Here is a 23,476-nt window from a genome sequence, read left to right as displayed (position 1 = left end):
CATTTTTACTGAGGTTGGATCTCACTGTTGGGCTGATATTACTTCTGGAGCCCTGGCAGGCTTTTAAAAAAATTTAAGGGTGGCTTGCTTGAGATCATGTGCTCAGGCACGAGTAAACATCCCGGGTGCACAGAAGCGATCGCCACATGTCGCCTTTATCTCAAACAGCATCTCAGGGTTTTGTTTCCGTTTCCTTTGCAGGGACGGCGGGACCAGACTGCAGGGCAACGGCTGGCGTTCCTGCCCTCTGATTCCCTCCGGCACCCATAAAGCCGGCAGCCAGACGTCGGCTTCTCATGGTTTTTGAGACATTTCTTTAGATTTCCACCTGTGCATGGACACACTACCTGGACATAACCCCGCCGAGGGACCGTTTCAGCTCACACAGGCATGCAGCGTAGAGGACCGCAGCGCCAGAGAAAAGACCTGTGCCCTGAAGTTCAGGCTTGGCTCCTGCAGCGAGTGCTTCTCTGAGCAATGCTGGTATAAAAGAGTCCTTCTGCCCCACCCCACCCAAAACACACACGTTCTAATTCGGACTGCATGGTATCCCTCAGACTCTCGGGCCAAGACTCTGCCCATGGCCTTGTCAGCCCTCTGAGTTGCTTCTGAGCCAGCGGCGCCTTGATTGGCCGAAGCACGCAGAGGGGAAGATGCTGGACCTCAGCTTTCTGACGGAAGAGGAGTACGGCAAGCTGATGGCCGTGCTGCAGAGGGATGCCGAACTCAAGAAAAAGGATGGAGATCGGATCAGGTAGGAGGCTGCGGCCACGGGACCTGGGAGCTCGTGGGGGTCGCCTGTTGGAGCCTGTGGATAGCCAGGAGGTACTCGACGCCCTGGTTCATACATCGTTTGGATCTAGGCTTAATGGGGGTTACCGACATTTGTGTGATTGTGTGAACCCATACCAAAGTTAGTTGTTTTAGTTTTATTAATCAAGCAATTAATTAATTACATTTTCAATGCCACCCAATACGAAGAAGTCCCCAGACAGTTCACAATCTAAAAAACATGAAAGCCTTAACACAATTAAAACAATTTAAAAATACAAATAAAAACTCTTAAACCCAAAGCTTTAAAATCTATAAACTAAAAGCCTGGCTACCAGAGGCGTAACTAGGGAAAACGGCACCCAGGGCAAGCACTGAAATGGCGCCCCCCACCACCACGCCCCCCCTGCTGCCCCCCCAACATACTACATTATACTTAGGTTTTTCCTCACAAGCGCCCGCCACCGCCGCCGCCAAGCCAGGCCACTGACTGGCCGCCAGGTGCCAGCAAAGCAATGGGGGGGCGCAGGCGGCGCGGAAGGGACCGCTCGTGGGGAAGGGGGCACCAACGTGCTCCCTTGACTGCTGCAGCGCTGCTGCACTGAGCAGGAAACATTTGTATTAACAAAAAGTTTTAAAAATTTTTTTAAAAATTTGGTCATGGTGGCGCCCCCCACGTGACCAGAAAAGATGGCGCCCGGGGCACGTGCCCCCCCTGCCCCCCCTATAGTTACGCCTCTGCTGGCTACACAGCTATGCTTTCAGGTCCTTCTTAAAAACATTCAGACTGCAATTCAAGTACTGTTTTTAAAAGTTTTTGTTCAGCCTTACTGAACAAAATGTATCTATCTATCTAACTATCATATTTCTATACCATATTTCTATATTTCATGTGTATATCTCTAGGCAGTGTACATAATTTAAAATGCAACAGAATAAAAACAATTGAAAACAAACAGTTTACAGTTAATTTTACTTAAAAGTCTGAGAAACCAAGTGCATCAAGGGTCTTTTAAAACACAATCAGAGATGGAGAAGCTCTTATTTTGACAGGGAGTGCATTCCAAAGCCTTGGGGGCAGCCACAGAGAAGGCCAAGCCCGAGTCACTATCAAACAAGCCGGTGGCAACTGTAACCTAACCTCCTCAGATGATCTTAATAGCCATAAGGATTCACCTCCTTTGTGCTCTCTTAAGTACCCTGGACCTGAGATGAACCTGAGATTCCTGAGTTTATGACCTGAGATGACTCTGAGATTCATCTTGGCGTGGGTTCACACAATCACACGAATGTCAGTAACTCACATCAAACCTAGATTTGAATGGTTGTGTGAACCAAGCTGGTTTTTTTTAAAAAAAGAGGTCTCAAGACTGCCCGTCTAGCTGATCCTCAGTAAATGAATTTGGCCAGCCTGTCTTTTTGAAACAGATTTGTTGTACCTGCGTTGGCATCTACTCCTCTGTGGCTGTACCCCACAGAAAGAGAGGGGAGATGCTAAGCATGGAAGGACAGGCTTCCTTCCATGGGGAAGGGGGTGGGTATACATTCAGAATGGAAAGAACAGGGGGACCCAGTTTCCTGAAATTTTGTGAGCTGCGGTCTTTAGAAGGCTGCAAGGTGAGCACATCCTGATTAAAGTTGGGGGTGGTCCCTAGGGATTACATTAAGAGCCCCCTTGCCTTCACCCTCTAATTCAAGCACTGAACAGACCCATGCCTGCATCTTACACTAGGCAAACACTCAGACTGGAGTGTTTAAAGGAATCTTTGCTCCTCCTTAAAACTGCCTGGGACAGGCTTGACCCTTGAGAGAAATGCATCTGCCCGTCAGAAGGGACTGTCCCCTGCAGAGATTAAGGGATGAAATTAAGCTTGCGATATACAAATGTTTGCAAATTCTAGAAACACCTTTGGAGCGGGTCAGGGGGGTGTCTCAGCCTTGGGTCCCTAGATGTTGTGGGACTACAAATCCCATCATCCCCTAGCAATGCCCATTCAAGATCACCTTCCAGCTGGGTCTCTATCATGCTGGGGGAGGAGAGCTGGTCTTGTGCTAGGAAGCATGAATTTTCCCCTTTGCTAAGCAGGGGCCACCCTGGTTTGCCTTTGAATGGGAGACTACATGTCTGAGCACTGTATGATATTCCCCTTAGGGGTTGGGGCCACTCTGGGAAGAGCACTTGCCTGCTTTCAGGTAGAAGGTTCCACGTTCCCTCCCTGGCACCTCTTAGGACAGGACTGAGAGAGTCGAAACTCTTGCCTGCCACCTAGGAGAAGCCATGGCCGGTCAGTGAAGACAGTACTGAGCTAGATGGTCCAATGGTCTGACTCAGTATAAGGCAGCTTGTTGTGTTCCTATGCCTGTGGTGGCTTTACCTTCTGACTGTGTAGAAAAACCCTCGCTTTCTGGGAAACTGAAGTGAGCGTGACTGCACTATTATAGCCTGTGGCATTCTCATTCTAGTGCCTTGTGTCCCAAGGTAGTCCCTGGTCCAGCAAGTTTTGCAGGATTTCACCTGCGAACACCTAGCAGGATAGAATAATAGGACCGAGTGTCCCTAGACAATGACAGCTGCATCGTATCTTCTTAGTCCTTAATTCCCTGGAAAACCTTTTCTGCACAGCCTCAGATGACAAGGCAAACTGCCTCCAACCCTGTGCTACAGCCTGATCCCCAACAAAATATTCTAATGGTGTAGGACATCGCTTCAGTAAGCCCAGGAAACAGAGCTACCTTCTACTGAGTCCAGGTGCATAGCTAGGGGACAGTGGGCTCCTGTTCTCCCCACTCCCTGGCGGCAGGGGTGTAGCTATAACTGAGCAAAAGGGTTCAAAGAACTCAGGGGCCCCAGCTCCTGAGGGCCCCCCATCTTCACCCCTCCTGACTTTCTTCATTATCTCCCTCACTCCGAGGGGCCGCCAGAGAGAGGGGCGAACATGGGCCCCCTCTGCCCTAGCTACGCCCCTGCCCAGCACCCTCTCATGCACGGCAGCCACGCCCCCTGCCTGTGATGTCACACACAGGGGGTGTGGCCAGCATCCGGAAGAGTCAGCACTGCCCTCCGGAGTGCACTTCCCAGCCAGCTTTGTTGCTGGCTGGGTGTTTTCTCTGTTCTCTCCAGGGCCAGATTAAGCTAGTGCGGGGCCTGTAGCATTTGTTATAAAGGGGCCCTAAATTTTAAAAATGCACATAAATATTAAAACATAAATTATCTACTTGCATTGTAAAGTAATTCACTGAGTCATGAATGAATGAAACAAATAAAAACAAATATTCTTATTCAAATTGATCCCCAGAGTAAATCTTGCTCTGATATTAACAGCAGATGGTTTTTCCTTGGATCGGCTTTTTAAAAAACTACTATTTTAATGTACAAACAGCAGATAAGGCTATTAGCACCTTTCAGGGTACCGGGGGCAGGGTGGTGGGACTTGGGCATCACCATCTCATCCAGCATTGTAAGGAAAGCGAGCGTGACAAGAAATTTCCAAGAAATGGACAGGCTATTTCCTTTGGTTTGCTGCAAGCCCCGGCTTTTCACCATTTGGAACACTGCCTGGGCAGCAGAGCAAACTTTCCCTTCAACAGGAATGAATGATGCTGCTGAGTGACCGGTGAGCACTAAGACTGCAACAGCTCTTTTCCTGCCTAGGGTGGATTGCAGAAGCAGAGAGGAGGAGAGATCTCCAGACACGAGAGGAGGTTATAGGAAAAGGAGAAAAACTTGCAAGCATTTAGTGAGGGGCCCTCAAAAATGTGGGGCCCGTAGCAAATGCTGCTTTTGCTGCTAGGTTAATCCGGCTCTCGTTCTCTCCTTCACTTGGAGCAAGGGAGAGAATGAAGAAAATAATCAGCCGGCAACGAAGCTGTCTGGGAAATGAGATTGCCGGATCTTTGGGGGAGGGAAGGGGCTAGCCAGGCGGCTCTGGAGAGCTGGGTGGCTCGGGTTCTTTGAAGCCGACTGCCCAGTTATAGCTCCACCCCAACTGAGTCACATCATTGGTCCATCTCGGTCAGTACTGTCTACATCGATGGGCAGAAGCCCTCCAGCATGTCAGACAACCTTTCCTAGAGATGCAAGAGATGCATTTCCTAGAGATGCAAAGTCTATGTTTTACCTCTATGGTCCCTCCCTCTATCTGGTCCAGCGAAGGGATGCGTTTTGCAACCCCAGCCCAGCTGAGATCTGTCTGCATGAGCTATCTTATCTCGTTTGCTCAGGAGTGACTAGTCTAGAACAACTAGTTTGGGGGCGCAAAGGAGTGGCAAGGGACATTATTTGGGAAGTGAGGATTTTGCTAGTAATAATAACTTATTGAGGAAAGGTTGTTAGTTTCTTTACCTTATTAATGAAGCTTGATAGACATTTTTAAAATCATGAAGAAAATGGGCCAAAAATACTGTCTTTTTTATTGCTTGTTTGTTTATTTGATTGATTGATTGATTGATATTCTGCCCTTCACAAAATGGCTCAGGGCAGTTTACACCAAAATAAAAACAATTAAAATCAATTAACAATTAAAATCAAAACTAAATCAATTAAACAATTAAAATCATGTAAAAATTAAAACCATTAACATTAAAATCATTTAAAACCAACATTAAAAATGTAAAACCATGAATCTAATTAAAAGCCTGGGTGAATAAATGTGTCTTTGGGATGAAACCAAACTGTTTAGCCTGCTTCCGAGGCTCGTTTTCAATTCCTGCCCAAGACCATGTGGCAAGAAAGACTGGGGGGGTGGGGGAGAAGTCAGTATTGGGCCAGCTGAAATCTAGGCTGGGAGAGACCTGCCAGGATCTGGAGAGATCTGGCCAGGAAAGAAGTGAAGGGACTGGCCTGGTTCCTGGGAGGCTGGAGGAGTCTCCTACCTACCTGGCTGCTGCACTGACTTCTGCAGTCTTGATCTGGCTTAGAGGAGTGAGTGAATGAGGCATCTTAAAATAATGGAGGCCTTTTAAAATAATTGATGCAAGCGATAGGACCAGAATATACTCTTGCTGTATTGTCTGACACTTTGCTATAGAGTCTTGTGGATATATTTATTTTATTTGTTTGTTTGTTTGTTTGTTTATTCGATTTCTATGCTGCCCTTCCAAAAATGGCTCAGGGCGGTTTACACAGAGAAATAACAAATCAGATGGCTCCCTGTCCCCAAAGGGCTCACAAACGAAAAAGAAACACAAGATAGACACCACCAACAGTCACTGGAGGGATGCTATGCTGGGGCTGGATAGGGCCAGTTGCTCTCCCCCTGCTCAATCAAGAGAATCCCCGCGTTAAAAGGTTCCTCTTTGCCAAGTCAGAAGGGCATGTGAGAGCAGGAAATGTGAGAGCAGGAAATATTTGCAGGGAGTGGCCAGTGCCCCTTGCTATCTGTTGGAGTAGCATGAGATTCAGTGTTTCATGATATTCATTATTATGGGAGATTTATTGGTGATATTTTCCTTTTAATTAGGGGCACCGTGCATTAAGCCTAAGGTTCACCTCATGTGTGTAACCAAAGACACATAGAAAAGTGTGGGTGTGGGCGCAGAGGCCCTCTGTCCACACTGCATTACTTGCAATGGAACAGACGCTGCATGCATAGCTCCCTCCACATCCTGAGGCGACTAATTGCAGGAGCGGAATCAGGATACATGTGCCTGTCTATATATATTTGCTTAAGTATAGGTTATAGGCACAGGTTTTGGGCAGTATATAAATATGTTAAATAAATAGATATCAATATAAGCCTGGCTTTGTTTTTTCATCCTCGGTAAGACGACTACAAGACTCCCTGAGGGACGAAAAGAAGAAGAAATTTGTGACTGGTGAATGGTTTCATGATGTGAAGGCGCAGCGATTTCAGGAGACGTTGGAAGGCTCTGATCTCCTTCGAGTGTCAATCAGAAAGAAAAAGAGCCACACTGAGCGTAAGTGCATTATCATTAGCCGCACACCCGGTTCAGGCAATCCTCCAGTTCCCAACTGTGGCATGAAGAGTCTTGAGTGAGCTGCAAATTTGTGCATTCCTCAGATTGCATAGGTTTTTTTGGGCTCACTGCTCTGGACCATTTTCCCCCCATGTTGTGGGATGTAATGGCAATCTTTTCGGAATAAACTTCCTCCCCTTCGGCCCGGTTCATGTATTCCAGTCTGTTCGGAATACACTTCTGTTTGGAAGTGTATTCCAAATAGAACCGAGCCTGGTTTGGTTCGAACTCGGACCTACCCCTTTGGGAGGAGCTGGTCCGGTTTGAGCTCGAGCCAGTCAAACCGGGCCAGCCGAATAAAAGCGGATTCTATTTGAACCGGTTCTGCACACCCCTACTTCATGCCCTGTGGTCTTTCGATGCCGGAATGAGAAGAGAGTAAAGAATGAAGTGTGTGTCCTAAAACAGGGGTTCCCAACCTGTGGACCTCCAGAAGTTGCTGAACTACAACTCCTGTCATCCCCAGCCACAATTTATTGTGGCTGCGGATGATGAGAGTTGTAGTTCAGCAACATCTGGAGGTCCACAGGCTGGGAACTCCTGTCCTAAAAGAACATTGACGACCAGTCACACTGTAATAATCGGTGGTGTTAGTCTGGAGCCCCTGCCCTCCTTCCAACAAAAATCAGGTATTATTGTCTTGTACTTTGCTTGAAAATTCATGCCAGTTTCTGAAACAGGACAAATATGACTTGACTGAGCTTTTATGAGGTGAGTTCATTAAGGCTGGGCTCGAATCCAGATTCTGCCAGACTGAATTTGGCACTTGGTTATCAGGGTGCTTTTGTGACAAACCACATGGGGAGATGATACACGTGGACATGGAGACAGGCCAATTAAGCCTTGGCCGAAATATGAGGGGGCTGGTTCGCACAGCCTCCGGACGCATTATTTTTGTGAGGGCGGAAGACGTCAGATACTTGAAAAAGAAAGGTTAACTGTTGGTTCAGTTGATTCCAGGAATCTAGAGGCCTGCTCAGTTGGAATTATCAGAGATGTTTAGCCCATTCTTTAGAATGATCCTTTTGAAACTCTGTTCTAAGTGGGGGGGGGTCTAAATTAATCGAGGGGTTTGCTCCTTTTTCTCATCCCTAGAGGTTTTCATCTGACACTCCATTCTGAAGTACATGTTGAAATGGTTGCTTATCAGGATTCAGGAAGTAGAATTTGCAACTGGTTCTAACAGCTATTTGTTCCCCATGTTTTATAGACCACTTTTCTATAGGAGCCACCCAAATTGGTGGACAATGCTATAAAACTATCGACAGATATGTAAATACGTTGCTCTCCTGAGCAGTAAGCAATTCCCAGGGCAATTCCAGGTTTAATTTCCTTTGGCTGAGACAGCCCTTTCTCATATTTGTTTTATTTACAGCTATTCAAACAGAGCATACTGGAAGCAAACAGACACTCCTAAAACAGGCAGAACATCTGTCAACCCTGCATATGATTCCCACAGAGAGCCTTTGTACCGATAGGTATGTTCGCTTTCAGGCAACTCACAGCTCCAAACACGCTCTCTCCCCCACTCCTTAGCTTTAAGAAGTATCACCTTCCCAAATTCTAATGGGTATTGCATCCCAAGGCTGAAGAGAGATTCGCAGCTATCAAGGAATGTTGATGCCATCTTGTTAAATTCCTAAGCCCCATCGGGTGACACTTGAGGCAGAACCCACCCATATTAATCAAGATGGCCAAACCCACAACATACTAGTATAGCATGATATATATGTTAGGAAAGACTCAAGCAGATAGAGATTATGCAGGTTACCTTGAATATGAAAAACAACATTATACTAAATTCTCACTTCTTGCAAACCAACTTGCACTTCTTGTCCTGCTTTTCGGAGTCACTTTCTCACTGTGAGAACCAGTTCTGAGTACACACATAATTCACTACTACTATAACTACAATTACTGGAATGTTATTTGGTTTTTTTTAAGTGTCTAAGCTGCCTGCCTTGTCAAATGCAAGACTGCTTACAGAAAAATTAAAGCACAATTAAAAACTCCTCCCCCCGCCAAAAAACCACAACCAAATCAAACCTATTTAATAAAAACTGGAGAAGAAAGAAGAAAGTCAACCAAAATATAAAGTTCTTAACAACCTGGCTTCTCCAAGATAGGGCTGAGAGAGATTCCTGCCTGCAACCTTGGAGAAGCCGCTGCTAGTCTGTGTAGACAAATACTGAGCTAGATAGACCGATGGTCTGACTCAGTATATGGCAGCTTCCTATGTTCCTATGTTCCTAACCTGGCAAAATGCAAGCAAAGATGGAACCAGCCAGATCTCCTGGGGATAAAGTTCTACAAGGTGGGAGCTACCACCAAAAAGACCGTGTGTGGGGGGGGGGGGTGTTTGCAAAGATGTAGTATATCGCTTCCTGACTTTGCTCCCAGTTCTACATTTATGACATGGAACTTCTGGCTTGGTCAAGGAAATAGGTAACGTATTTTTAAAGCTGGATCAGAATTTGGTTCACCACAGTCTGGCTTAACTTGTCCACATCCTGCTTAGAGAACTGCACTTCTGCACAGAACCTTCTGTGTGCAGAGACATGTGCCCTGTCACTGAGCTCTAACCTAATGAAATAAATGTTCAGTTCCCTTGCCATATTTTTTAGTCTGTTAATTGTTCTGAAGTTTTGTTGTGCCTTTGATTGATTAACAGTACTTTAGGTTGTTTTCTGGTAGCTTTGGTACTTTCCCCCCCATGCTTATACAGAAACCTGTTTTAATCAGAACAAGGGGAGTGTGGTGTAGTGGTTAGAGTATGAAGCCAGGGCTGGGCAAGTCAGATTCAAAGCTCATTGGGTGACCTTCGACCAGTGACTCACTCTGTCTAACTTCCCTCACAGGGTTGTTGTAAAGATAAGCTCCTTGGAGAAAGGGCAGGATACAAATGTCCTAAATAAAATGTTTGCAAACTGCATTCCTGAAGCCCCAGTTGCAGATAGAATATGACGATGACTACCACTTTTCAACAGAAGTTCCCAAAGCGGTTTACATAGAGGAATTAAAAATAGAAAATAAATAAATAAAATGGCTCCCTGTCCCCAAAGGACTCACAGTCTAAAAAGAAACATCTGGCAGATACCAACAACAGTCACTGGAGGGGTGCTGTGCTGGGGATGGATAGGGCCAGTTGCTCTCCCCCTGCTCAATAAATACATTATTTGTTTCTTTGTTTGATTTCTATACTGCCCTTCCAAAAATGGCTCAGGGCGGTTTACATCAAGTTAGCAGGGGATTGGCTCAGTTAGCAGGGAATAGTGTCACAGAAAGGGAGAGAAGCTGAGGATAAAGATCCCACAGTTAACCCTGCCCTCTTCTTCTGCTCCCCAATAGAAACAGCAATGGTGCTCCAACGGCGGCCATGCTTGGTTCCCTATAAATTAAAGGACCACTGTAGGAAACGGTTTAATTGTAAACCGCCCTGAGCCTTTTTGGAAGGGCGGTATAAAAATCGAATAAATAACTAATAAAATAATAAATAAATAGTGCCCCTTTAGTTGAGGTGGGTGGCAGAAATAAAGGTTCCGCCATTATAAGCCCTCAGATCCTATTGCTTATAAATATGCCACTGGCTGAGCTAAGAACTTGAAACTTGGAGTGTGTGGTCTACTTGATGAGATCTACAGATGTGCCAAATTTTGAGGCGATCTCTTTTTTAAAAATGCCACAGCTGCAGCAGGTTAGAAAGTGCTGAAAACTGACACTTTGATCCTCTCCCCCAATCTTTAGAACAGCTGCATAGCACACATTTCTTTGCAAATTTGGGAGAAAGTGACGGATGCACTTTGACAGGTTTGTTTGGGAGGAGTGTCGTCTTTGGTCTGCTGAAGTCTGAGCAGCAGTTCAAAGGTTCTTATGGCTTTCCTGCCCCATTAAAGTCTACGGGAAGCAAGTTGTGGAGAAGTTATGCAGAGCATGGCTGTTTGGCTAATGAAGCTGGAATGCTGGCACATTTTGCCAATAGTCTGACACCAGCAGGGGGAGCCAGCCATTGGATTCTGTGGCAGGCACATCCATAAGACATCCCAGCTCTATGCAGCATCTACGCCCCTGCTGGAGATCGGATCAGGTAGAAGGATGGGGCCACAGAACTTGGGAGCTCACGGGTGGTGCCTTTTGGAGCCTGTGTTTAACCTGGAGGCCCTTGATGGCCTGGTTTGAATCTAGGCTTAATGTGGGTTACCGATATTAGTGTGATTGTGTGAACATAAGAATAAATAAAGTAACCTGAATGCTTCCGGCTCTTGGGATTCTTCAGGCCTCAATTTGCAAAAAACAGTAAATTGGTGGAGAGGTTATAATTTTAGAGAAGCAGAACCTTTAACTAAACAAAGAGTTGAGCACGTTGAACTTGTTGGACAACTGTGAGCGAAGAATGCCATTTGCCTCTGAATTCTGACATGTCTAATATGCCGAAAGCACTGTTTGCGCATATATATATATCCAAAATACTTTAATAACAGTCAGATACAATGCAAAACTTACCAGAACAGAAATCCTGCTAATCTCCAGACTGAATTGCTGTAAAGTTAAGATTTGCCCATGTTTTTCATCCGGCGAGATGCAGTAGTTTAAGTTTTGACATTTTCCTGGGGAAGAAATTGAGAGGAAAGGTTGAACATTTTGCAATGCACAGCTGAGCTGCATGATCAGAAGAACGCTGTTGGCTGGCATGGCCTGGACTAATCTGGATAAGTTGAGCATGGAGACCAGGGTGGCCTGACTTCAGTCTTCATGATCTGCCATTTCTTTTCACTGGAATCCTTAGCCCCGCTCAAGCATTATGTTGCACACACAAACAGGATGTGTCTGATATACTGAAAGCAACTTTTTGCAATTACATTTTCAGGGAAACATATATATGTTTTTGTTTTGTTTTTGTATGGCTGTATAATATATGTCCGTTTTTATTATTTGTTTGTTTATTTGATTTCTATACTGCCCTTCCAAAAATGGCTCAGGGCGGTTTACACAGAGAAATAATAAATAAATAATATTTTAAAGTGAAACTGGTACAGACCCTCTCAAATACAGGTACAGCTAGGAATTGTCCATTCAACATAATGTGTGAAGAGCTGTACCTGTGGACAGATGTATGCATAACAGCGCATACACTGTGCACGGATGGTGCATGTGTTGATTATAACACCTGGAGGAGAGCTGGTCTTGCGGTAGTGAGCATGAATTGTCCCCTTTGCTAAGCAGGGTCCACCCTGGTTTGCATTTGAATGGGAGACTACATGTGAGTGCTGTGAGATATTCCCCTTAGTGGGTGGGGCCGCTCTGGGAAGAGCACCTGCCTGCTTGCATCAGAAGGTTCCAAGTCCCCTCCCTGGCAGCATCTCCAAGCTAGGGCTGAGAGAGACTCCTGCCTGCATCCTTGGAGAAGCCGCTGCCAGTCTGTGTAGACAATACTGGACTAGATGAATCAATGATCTGACTCAGTATAAGGCAGCTTCTTAAGCTCCCATGTGACCCTATGTGAGGATTTTGTTTTACTAGCAGGTCCTTAGCCCAGAGAATAAGCACCATCTGGGCTTTTCGCATCAGGCCAGAAAAGTCCCTGCAAGAAAATGAATGGGGCATATAGCAGAGGGAATAGCAGAGGGACCCCGGATATTGTTGGACTACAACTCCCATCATCCCCAGATGCAATGGTCTTCATCTGGGGACTCAAGTTTGGGAACCTCTGAAATAGAGCAATGTCTGATGAGAACAAAGGCTCACATATCTATCATTGTTATAAAGAGATTATCCTTATTTTCTTTGGTGAAATGATGGAAGGCTGTTCTTGGATTACAACTCCCATCATCCCCAGCCAGAGTAGCCAATAGTCAGGGGTGATGGGGGTTGTAGTCCTCCAAGGAGGCTGAACTGGTGCCCCAATGCAATTCTGAGATACCTCTACACGACTACACGCCCTCCGAAGCCCGCTTGGGTTGAATTTTTTCTTTTTCTGTTGGTGCCACCAAGCTCCTCGAGCTCCTCCGAGGGATGGCTTCCTTCTGGCCAGGACAAACAATAGAGGATCTCCTTTTATGAGCTCTCTTGGCCGCAGGCTCTGTTTGCCCAGATCAGATGACCTTGACTCAAAACAGGAAGTAGCACAGTTAAAATCCTGGAATGGATTGATGTCTGTTGACAGCCACAACTGCTTCTGCCACATCCTGTTTAGCTTTGGAGTTGGGTTTGATCACTCAGCACACATTATTGAATTGAATTGAATTATTACACCAACAGAGACACTGAGCTGGGACCCTTGCTGGGGTTGAACCCAGGGAGGCAGCAGCACTTCACACTGCTGGTTCTTTCTTTCTTTCTTTCTTTCTTTCTTTCTTTCTTTCTTTCTTTCTTTCTTTCTTTCTGATGTGCTGTGCTGTGCTGTGATTTGCTGTGATGTGATGTGATGTGATGTGATTTTTATACCGCCCTTTTTAAGTGGCTCGGGGTGGTTTGCACTAAAATCAAAACTACATAACAGTTAAAATAAAAAACCAATCAAACACAGATTAAAATTACAATTAAAACCAATTATCATTACGAGCCAGGCTTAAAATACCCCTGCTAAAATACCCCTGCTAACTTGGCAAAGAGACAGCTTTTAAGTTGGTGATTCTCTTTATTGAGCAGGAGGAGAGTAACTGGCCCTATCCAGCCCCAGCACAGTAAACCTCAAGTGACTGTTGCTGGTGTGTATCTCATGTTTCTTTTTAGACTGTGAGCCCTTTGGGGACAGGGATCTATCTTATTTATTTGTTCTTTCTCTGTGTAAACCGCTCTGAGCCATTTTTGGAAGGGCGGTATAGAAATTGAATGAATGAAAATGATGGGTCCTTTAAGGCTCCCCTGAAGGCCTCCAAGGAAGGCAATCCTCTTATATCCACGGGGAGCATGTTCCACAACCTTTTGAATGGTGGCTTCCCATCTTCGTTCCTGCCAAGTCTGTGAGAAGCCTCATGTGTGTCCAAGAATCAAGGGCCTCCATACAAGACCCTTTGAACCCTTGGATGCAAATGTATGAGAACTGAAAGCTGCTCAGTCAGCACAGCACGGTAGCAGTGGAACATAGGAACATAGGAATCTGCCATATAGTAAGTCAGACCATAGGTCCATCTAGCTCAGTATTGTCTACCCAGACTGGCAGCAGCTTCTCCAAGGTTGCAGGCAGGAATCTCTCTTGGCCCTATCTTGGAGATTCTGCCAGGGAGGGAACCTGAAACCTAGAGGCTCTTCCCAGAGCAGCTCCATCTCCTAAGGGGAATATCTTGCAGTGCTCACACTTCTAGTCTCCCATTCATATGCAACCAGGGCAGACCCTGCTTAGCTAAGGGGACAAGTCATGCTTGCTACCACAAAGCCAGCTCTCCTCTCTAGTGGTCAGAAAAGCGTGTAAGCAGGAGTTCCTAAGCCCAGGGGTTCCTAACCTGTGGTGCTCCAGATGTGGCTAAACTACAACTCCCATCATCCCCAGCCAATATCACCAGACTAGGAGCCATTGATAGACCTGTCCTCCATGCCTGGCCTTCAGTTTCATGGGGTGACCCCTGGTTCTTGTGTTGTGAGAGAGGGAGAAAAAAATTATCTCTGTCCACCCTCTCCACTCCATGCATAATTTTATACTCTTTGATCATGTCTCCCCTTAGTCACCTCTTTTCCAAGGTAAAGAGCCCCAGATGCTGCTGAATCCTAGCCTCATAAGGAAGGTGCTCCAGGCCCCTGATCATCCTGGTTGCCCTCTTCTGCACCTTTTCCAGTTCTACAATATCCTTCCTAAGATACGGTGCCCAGAACTCTACACAGTACTCCAAACATGGCTGCACTCCAAACATGGAGACCCCCAAGGATCGAGCCAGGGAGCTTCTGCATGCAAAGGCTTATTCTCAGGCTTCTTCTTAGCGTGTTGAGCATCCATTTATGATCCGTGGCGCTCCTACCCCTGGACTTTGGGGGCGAAGTCCGGGGCCTCCACACCCCTGGGGGGCCCCCAGTCCTCTTCCGTCTGTCCTGGGTGGTGTGGCCACCGCTGGCCTGCCCTGTGCCGAGTGGCCGAGTGTGACTGTGACCTGTGCTGGGTGCTTTAGAGACAGAGGGGGGAGTGGGGAAAGAGATATGTGGGGTGGGGATATATTAAGTTGTGTGTTGAAATGTTTCTGCAAATGCATATTTAAATCAATAGACCAGTTTTATATTCTTACATTCTTGTGAGGTCAGTTGCTGTTTGTGCCCTCAAGAACCCATGTGTTAAAAATACTGTGTGTGTCACAGGGGTGTGTGTGTGTGTGTGTGTGTGTGTGTGAGAGAGAGAGAGAGAGAGAGAGAGAGAGAGAGAGAGAGAGAGAGAGAGAGAGAGAGAATATAGGGGGGTGATGCTTAACTTGCAGTGGGGTGGGGGGCCTCCAGCTAGGGTGGGGGCTCCATAAGCCTTTTGGCCCAGGCTCCAAAATTACTTAGGTGCACCTCTGTTTATGACCATACGTCCTTGCTGAGACCAGAATGTTTTGCCCTTTTCTTCTCCTGCCCGCCTTGGATGTTTGGGTGATCATGCAGAACCGCAGTCTGGAGGACTCTCTGCTTGGAATGCAAGATGCTGCAGATTCCTTCCTCGGAGCGGAGAGGCTGTGCCATGGGTCTAGACTTATGCTCGTGGCCTCAGATTCCTGGCTGTGGTGGTCATTCTGTATCCACGCCGCTGCCTTGGGCAGGTGCTGGCACAGACCATCGGCTCCACTTTCACCTGCTCCCTTGAGAAGCAAATGGAGGTTCTCCTGGAGAATCTGGAGGCTCCAGGGCCGGCCCTAAGATTTTGGGTGCCCTCAGCTGGTGGTCTTCACGGTTTTCCAAGCAGGAGCCACTCGGGCAAAACACCTTCCATGTGAGAGCCATTCCCCACTGTGCGGACCTCCACACAGTTCTGCATTTTTCTCAGTGTTGGGCCTTAAGAGATGGAGCCCCCTCTTAAGAGCTCTCTGGGGAAACGGCTGGGAAGGGGGACACTCTGTGCATGCCTTCCAAGATGGTGTGGTGGCTCAAAAGGGCTCCGTTTCCCTTGGAGAAGCCTTCCTGCCCTCTTGTGCCAGGCAAAGCTTATCATGAGACTGGTCACCCACTTATAGGGTGTTAGGACCTGGAAGACCCAAGTTTGAATTCCCCATTCAACCTCACTGGGCGACTCTGGGCCGGTCATGTCTCTCTCAGCCTAGCCTTCCGCACAGGGTTGGCGTGAGGGTAAAAGTAACCATGCACACACCTCTCTGAGCTCCTCACAGGAAGAGCGGGATAAAAATGTAAAAATGTGAACATAAATGAAATTAAAATAAATGGTGCCAGAGGGACTGTGCTGGGTATTTAGCTTTGGCCTGAGCAGCTGATGAGCCCAATAAACCATTGCAGCCACCCCTTGTCAAACGCAGGTTTCCCAGTCGTGGTTTTGAGTATCCGCAACTGGGAAATTGTCGCAAGTCTCGCCAACCGCAACCCAAGTATCTGCAGTTCGGTGAGGGTTTTTTGACATGTGGGGAGAGGGGTTGCAGTTTGGGGGGGCAGGGGTCACTTTGGGGGTTGGGATCATTGGGGGGGCTGGGGTCATTTGGGGGGGTTGGGAGGTCATTTTGGGGGATCTCCTTCAAACCCCTTACTCACTCCTTGTGATTTGGGGGGATTTGTTTTCTATGTTTCACTGTTTTTGGTGGTCTTTCCACGACCATAATTCCCCTAACCCCCGGAGTGCCATTGATTTCATTGGCTCGCCAACCGCGAATTTGCCAACTGCGAGGTTTGCCCGGGACGGAGACGGTTGGCGAGGTTGTACTGTATCTGTCTGTCTAACTGTCTATCTATCATACTTGTATGCTGCCCAAAACATACATCTCTGGGCAGTTTACATTAGACAGGGAGCTGCACGTAGTTACACTGCACATACTTACACTGAACGTTGAAGGGAGTGCCAAATTTGGACTTGGCAACTGGGGCTGGCTGGGGTGGGTGGGAGGCAGTGAAGAAGCAGATGATACCTTTAAAAAAATCCACAAGATGTCCCACCAGCCCATGCCTCTTCCCAGCTCTGTCTCCACACACACACCACTGCCGCTGCTGCTCAACTGTCTGGAGCCCGGCGACCATTTGACAGGTCATTCCGGCAATGTATTTTACCGGGCTGGCCCCTCCAATGGCCCCGTGCATGTTCATTGGCCAACTCTGCACAGGGCGAGGCAGCAGCAATGGGACATTTTATGCATTTTTAAAGGTATCATCTCGCCAGCCCCCACCACCGGGAGCTACCGTGGCTATTCAGAGGGGGGCAGCCGTGACAAGAGTCAGTGCCCTAGCCCGTGGTTCTCCACCTTCTGTCTCTTTCGTCCCACCAATCGCTCTCTCAAAGAACCTGGGTCCCACCATGATGGAAACGAAAAGCCCACTTTTCCCCAAGATGGACGTTTATATGTTTACAGACATTGTTGTTCTATTTATCACTTATGTTAAGTTTTAAGGATGTAAAAAAATAATCGCAGTGGTATTGTTGGGAGTCAATTTTACGGCTATGGCTTTAAAAACACAAACAAAAATAATAATTCCCTAAAACCAGCGGGTTTATCTATAACGATGCTGGGTCAGGTGGGCAGGGCAGACCAAAGGTTACTGGCACAATAACACTTGCCTAGGTTCTCCAGAGCCACCTAATGGCACAGCGGGGAAATAACTTGCCTAGGGAGCAAAAGGTTGACAGTTCGAATCCCTGCTGGTATGGGAAACTCCTGTATCAAGCAGCAGCGATATAGGAAGGTGCTGAAAGGCATCATCTCATACTGGCCGGGAGGAGGCAATGGTCAACCCCTCCTGTATTCTACCAAAGACAACCACAGGGCTCTGTGGGCACCAGGAGTCGACACTGACTCAAGGGCACAACTTTACTTTAGGTCCTCCAGATCGTGGCTCCGAGTGCCCGTCCTTTGAGCTACAGTCCTCCTTTGGGGCCAAAGGAGTTTGGGGTGGACAGCCAGAGCCCACTATTCTGTGCCAGCTTGCCCTCCTCTTCATTAACCCCACCATGGTTTCATAGATTTAGCCCTGGTGTTAATCATATGCCAAAACGTTTCTGTATGCAAAAACAAAACAGCAGCCGTCAGCATATTTTGATTCGGTATCATTGGCTTTTGAACAGATGAGGCCAGTGATTACGCCCGAGAGAGTCTGGAAAGCAGAGAGGCCCGGCTGCCATCTGAAGACACGACAGCTGTGACCTCTCCTGCGTCGGAAGAAGAAGAAAGGTAATGATTAGCGGAGAGCCAGGGAAGTGCGCGTGGCACACGAAGCAGATCTCGGTCAGGACTGTGTAGTGATATCGTTAGTTTGATCCCTGTACGTGGCACTTTGCAGAGTAAACTGGGACTTGCCATGTAAATGCAGGAACATAGGCACCTGCCTGGTACAGTTTCCTCTGCTTTATACTGCAGAGAAGGGGAAAGGGAGTCGATACATGTTGCTTTTAGGAACATAGGAAGCTGCCATATACTGAGTCAGACCCTTGGTCCGTCTAGCTCAGTATTGTCTACACTGACTGGCAGCAGCTCCAATGGCGGATTACCGCAGAGGCAATGGAGGCAATTGCCTACGGTGGTGAATCCTGGAGGAGCGGCAGATCTTGGGAAAGGGGAGAAATTTTTTCTTTTGATTTAAACGTTTGTTTTGTTTTACTTTTAAAGCTGCCACCGCTGGCAACAGAGGTAGCAGCAGCGAGAGACGAAGCCTCTTGCCGCTGCAGCGAGGAGGGGAGGGGGGGTGACGAGGATGAAGCCCCCCCTTTTTACTTCTAAATGCTGCCACCAGTGAAAGCTGAACAGCAGCAGCTGTGGGGAGGGCCAGGGAATGAGAGGCAAGCTGTCCAGAGACGTAAGTTTGGGCGGGCTATAAATTTTATAAATAAATGAAATGAAATGAAATGAAGTCCTCCCCCCCCCCCCCCGACTTCTCAGCGTGGAATGCTCTGGGCTAGCGACACGGAGCACAGCCAGCAGTGGTCTCAACAGAACTGGGCCGGAAAACCTCTGTGTGCATTGCAAAATGTCCTTCCTCCTGCTGTGACTAACTCCTGCTGTGACTGGTTAAAAAAGAGCCCTTTCAAGCAAAAGGTCGATCCATCTTTAAATCAATTGTGTGAGGACCGGCACTGAAGTGTGGCAGCATCTCAGCTGATGCTTGCTTAACTATCAACCTCCTTATTTGCCTTTTGCTAAAAGTCGGGTGCTTTTTTGAAAACAGTCAACCACATGAGGAAAGAGTCAACAGAAATATAGGAACAGTGGTAGCTGCCCCCTGCTGAGTCAGACCATTGGTACATCTAGTTCAGTATTGTCTACTCTGACTGGCAGCAGCTCTCCAAGGTTTCAGGCAGGAGTCTTTCCCGGCCGTACATGGAGATGCTGCCAGGGATTGAACCTGGGTCCTTCTGCATGCAAAGCAGATGCTCTACCACAGAGCTACAGCCCCATCTCCATGATCAGAGGCATATCTAGGGAAAATGGCGCCTAGGGCAAGCACTGAAATTGCACCCCCTGTCCAAACAAATGACACCCATCTTTCAGATAACTTTGCCATAATATCCACTGAAAAATACAAGTCAAGCTCGTTAATCTTTTAATATTTCAAAAACTATTTAGCAGTGGATGTAGCCAGACCAAAAAATGGAGAATTTGACTTTTCCCAGATGCTCTGAAAATAATTAAAAGATATGCAGAATAAACTGTGTCACTGATTGGAATATATTCTACTATTTCAGAAAGACAGTTAAAATGAGAGAAAGAGAGCAAGAAACTCTCAGTGGGCCTTAATACTAAAGATTTCACACTGATTCAAAAACACACTCACCATTAATAGCCATATTATTAAGACATCACATTTAACTCACTTATCACAAGAAGCAAAGTAAGAGCAAATGAATACAATCCTAGCTCATAAGCTTCCACTCAGTATTCACAAGCCCTGATTCTCTGTACATAGTGCAGAGTGCACACTGAATATGTACAGTGACATATTATATTAATTATTTTTTTAAAAAAATTATCTGTAGCCACTTCAGGGGCTTCCTAAAGGCTGGGGGGGGGGTCTGCAAAGGTTTCCCCTCCCATGCTGGCCTCTAGGGCCTTGCAGGAACCATTTGAGCATGTGCGGTGGCCATGTTTAGTTTTTTTTTAAAAAAGTCCATTGAAAACAAAATAGCCACTGCGCATGCTCAAATGGTCTCTGCAAGGCCTGGCATGGCCTAGGGCCTCACAGAGGCCATTTGAGCGTGTGCAGTGGCCATTTTGTTTTCAGTGGCCTTTTTTTTTTAAAAAAAAAATTTTTTTTAAAAATTGCTCCCCCCCTTCAAGTAGCACCCGGGGCACGTGCCCTGCCTGCCCTACCCTAGATACGCCCCATCCATGATACGTTCATTGTGTATCTGTGTAGCTTCCAGATAATTGTATGCAGCAGGAATTATTCTTCCAAGGGACTTTCATTGAAAAGTTTGCCTTTGATACAGTCTGTAGGTTCCAAAACTTGTTTCTCTGCAAGAATTAAGGATGCATTTGAAATGATTGCAATGGGAACAGCCAGGAAACATGGCCATTTTTTAAAAGCACACACACCAAAAGGAGCATCTTTCTTAGCATGTTCAATCTGTGGTGCTTTGTTTGAAAAAAAACACCCCTAACAATGATCCTGAAACTGACCATTTTCTCTTTTTAAAAAATTCTCTGATCTGTCAATGAATTGTATTGGACAATCTTGATCTGATGCGTACATTAGCAGTCAGTCACTTATTAAAGAGGGGGAAATATAAATTTCTGGAAATGTTTTTATTTTAAAATATTTCTAGCTCTCTAACAATAAACAGGCAGCAGCAGGGTAAAGACATAGCAATAGCAATAGCAATAGCAATAGCAATAGCAATAGCACTTACATTTATATACCGCTCTATAGCCGGAGCTCTCTAAGCGGTTTACAATGATTTTTTCGCATATTGCCCCCAACATTCTGGGTACTCATTTTACCGACCTCGGAAGGATGGAAGGCTGAGTCAACCTTGAGCCCCTGGTCAGGATCGAACTTGTAACCTTCTGGTTACAGTGCGACAGTTTTTACCACTGCGCCACCAGGGCACTAATGTATTCTTGTGATAGCAAGCATGAATTGTCTCCTTTGCAAAGCAGGGTCTGCCCTGGTTTGCATTTGGGTGGGTGACTGCACGTGAGTACTGTTTGCCAAGATCCCCTTAGGGGATGGGTATTCCCTAGATAAGTGGTAGAGCATCCGTTTGCCCACAGAAGATCCCAGGTTCACTCCCTTGCAACCAGAGATCCACCTAGGTAATTTTGGAGCCTGGACTTAAAGGCCGGGGGGGTGGGGGTGGGGGGCAACAGCTCCTGCTGCCGCCAATAGATAAGCTGCAATGCATTATTTCTTTACACCAGAACATGCTCAGGGAAAGCTGGAAACTCCATTTTTGTTTCTTTTAGAAAATATTCTGAATAAGATACTTCCCAATGACTTGCAGAGAGATACCACTTTTTGCATGGACAATCCTGCCACTTCAATTAGTGGACGGCTCAGCATTTGGAGGCCGCCCCCAGGCCTGCAGGAGACCGGGCCTCCGCCTGGAAGCCCAGTCCAAAGAGCTCCACTGCTTGTGGCATCTCGGGATAGGGCTGGGAGAGACGCCTACCTGAAACCTTGGAGAGCCACTGCCAGGCAGTGCTGGCAATACTGCGCTAGATGGACCAAGGGCCTGACTCTGTATGAAGAGGAGAGCTGGTTTTTGTGGAAGCAAGCATGAATTGTCTGCTTTGCTAAGCAAGGTCCATTCTGGTTTGCATTTGAATGGGAGACTACATGTGAGCACTGTAAGAAGAAGTGGGCCCTCTGGGAAGAGTACTTGCATGCAGGAGGTGTTGGAAATTCTCTGTGGTGAGAGAATCCCTTTCTCATTATAGCAGAGGGCACAGAGGCACAACACAGCGGAATTTGCTTAGGCATGCATGTATGCTGAGAGTAAAGTAGCTTGGAGCCAGTTCAGTTTCAAATCAATATATAAGGCATTTATTAAGGAACTCCATTCTAGATAGGAAAGTGAGGAGTTAGGATCTCTAATCTATCTCTCTAGCTGGATGCAGATGGATTCTGCATCTTCTCTGCACACATGGTGCAGGGAGAGGAGCTTGCCATGTTGCAAGGTAGAAGGGCAGGTAGGGAAGAGAGAGAGGAAGGAAGTTAATCCCTAAGAGTTCCAATCTACATTTCAAAGGGATAGTGTCAGAGCAGTGGAGAAGGCGTGACCAATGTCTTGACCCTCTAGCCCTCTGACTCACTAGTCTGTCCTCCACTGTCTGAGACAAGAGACAGCGCAAAGCCCTTTAACTTCCAACAGAAGGTGCCAAGTTCCCTCCCTGGCAGCATCTCCAAGATAGGGCTGAGAGAGATTCCTGCTTGCAACCTTGGAGAAGCCGCTGCCAGTCTGGGTAGACAATATTCAACTAGATGGACCAGTGGTCTGACTCAGTATATGGCAGCTTCCTTTCTTGCAAAGGGCTATAGGAATTCATGAAATTTCCAAATGGCCATTGGCCATTCGGAAATTCAACACATTCCATTGCCATTTGGAAAGAATCAGGGCTTATCAGTGAATGTTATCGGTGGGCATTCCCTGTCATTCATTGTAGTACATCCCTAAAGGACCTCCATGCTTGCATGCAGGAGGTTCCAGTTCCCTCTCTGGCTTCTCCAAGACAGGGCTGAGAGAGATTCCTGCCTGCAACCTTGGAGAAGCCGCTGTTAGTCTGTGTAGACAAATACTGAGCTAGATGGACCAAGAGTCTGACTCAGTATATGGCAGCTTCCTATATTCCCATGTTCCACATTTGTTTCATGTTAGTCTCTTTTCACTTCAAGACAGAGGTACTGATTGCAGGGGGCAGGTCAAGACCTGAGAAATGGTTTAGATCTGCCTGTTCTGGATGGGGTTACACTCCCCCTAAAAGATCAGGTTCGTAGCTTCGGAGTGCCCTTGGATCCAAAACTCTCTCTGGTTTCTCAGGTTGAGGCAGGGGCGAGGAGCGCTTTTTATCAGCTTCAGCTGATCCATCAGCTACTCCCATTTCTGGAGGCAAATGAGCTTGAAACATTAGTACATATGCTGGTGACCTCCAGGCTTGATTAATGCACTCCCTTTGCACGTTGTCTGGAAACTATAACTGGTACAGAATGCAGCAGCCAGATTGGTCTCTGGGACTACCTGATTGATGGATTGATTGATTGAGTGCCATCAAGTCAGTGTTGATTCTTAGCGACCATATAGATAGATTCTCTCCAGGATAATCTGTCTTCAACTTGGCCTTTAAGGTCTCTCAGTCGTGCATTCATTGCTGTCACGATTGAGTCCATACATCTTGCTGCTGGTCATCCTTTTCTTCTCTTTCCTTCAAATTTTCCCACATTATGGACTTCTCAAGGGAGCTGGGTCTTTGCATAATGTGTCCGAAGTATGATAGTTTGAGCCTGGTCATTTGTGCCTTGAGTGAAAATTCTGGATTGGTTTATTCTATGGTCCATTTGTTTGTTTTCCTGGCTATCCATGGTCTCCTCAAAAGTCTTCTCCAGCACCAAGGTTCAAAAGCATCAATACTTTTTCTATCATGCTTCTTCAAAGTCCAGCTTTTGCACTCAAAGAGTGTCATGGCATCTA

General features: G+C 46.7%; 1 protein-coding gene across 2 annotated transcripts in view; it reads left to right on the top strand.

Moving 5' to 3' along the window:
- The window catches only part of LOC128335716 (synaptotagmin-like protein 4), a 69,127-nt gene that overhangs the window by 19,252 nt on the left and 26,399 nt on the right, over positions 1-23,476 (top strand). For both annotated transcript variants that reach the window (XM_053274398.1, XM_053274397.1), the window contains exons 2-4: positions 202-754; positions 6,536-6,687; positions 17,921-18,026. In XM_053274398.1, the coding sequence (XP_053130373.1) occupies positions 654-754; positions 6,536-6,687; positions 17,921-18,026 (359 nt within the window). In that variant the 5' untranslated portion in view covers positions 202-653. The remainder of the gene's footprint in view (positions 1-201; positions 755-6,535; positions 6,688-17,920; positions 18,027-23,476) is intronic.

The sequence above is a fragment of the Hemicordylus capensis genome, chromosome 11 (genome assembly GCF_027244095.1).
Source record: "Hemicordylus capensis ecotype Gifberg chromosome 11, rHemCap1.1.pri, whole genome shotgun sequence".
NCBI classification, from domain to species: domain Eukaryota; kingdom Metazoa; phylum Chordata; class Lepidosauria; order Squamata; family Cordylidae; genus Hemicordylus; species Hemicordylus capensis.
This window is presented reverse-complemented; position numbering and strand designations above follow the sequence as displayed.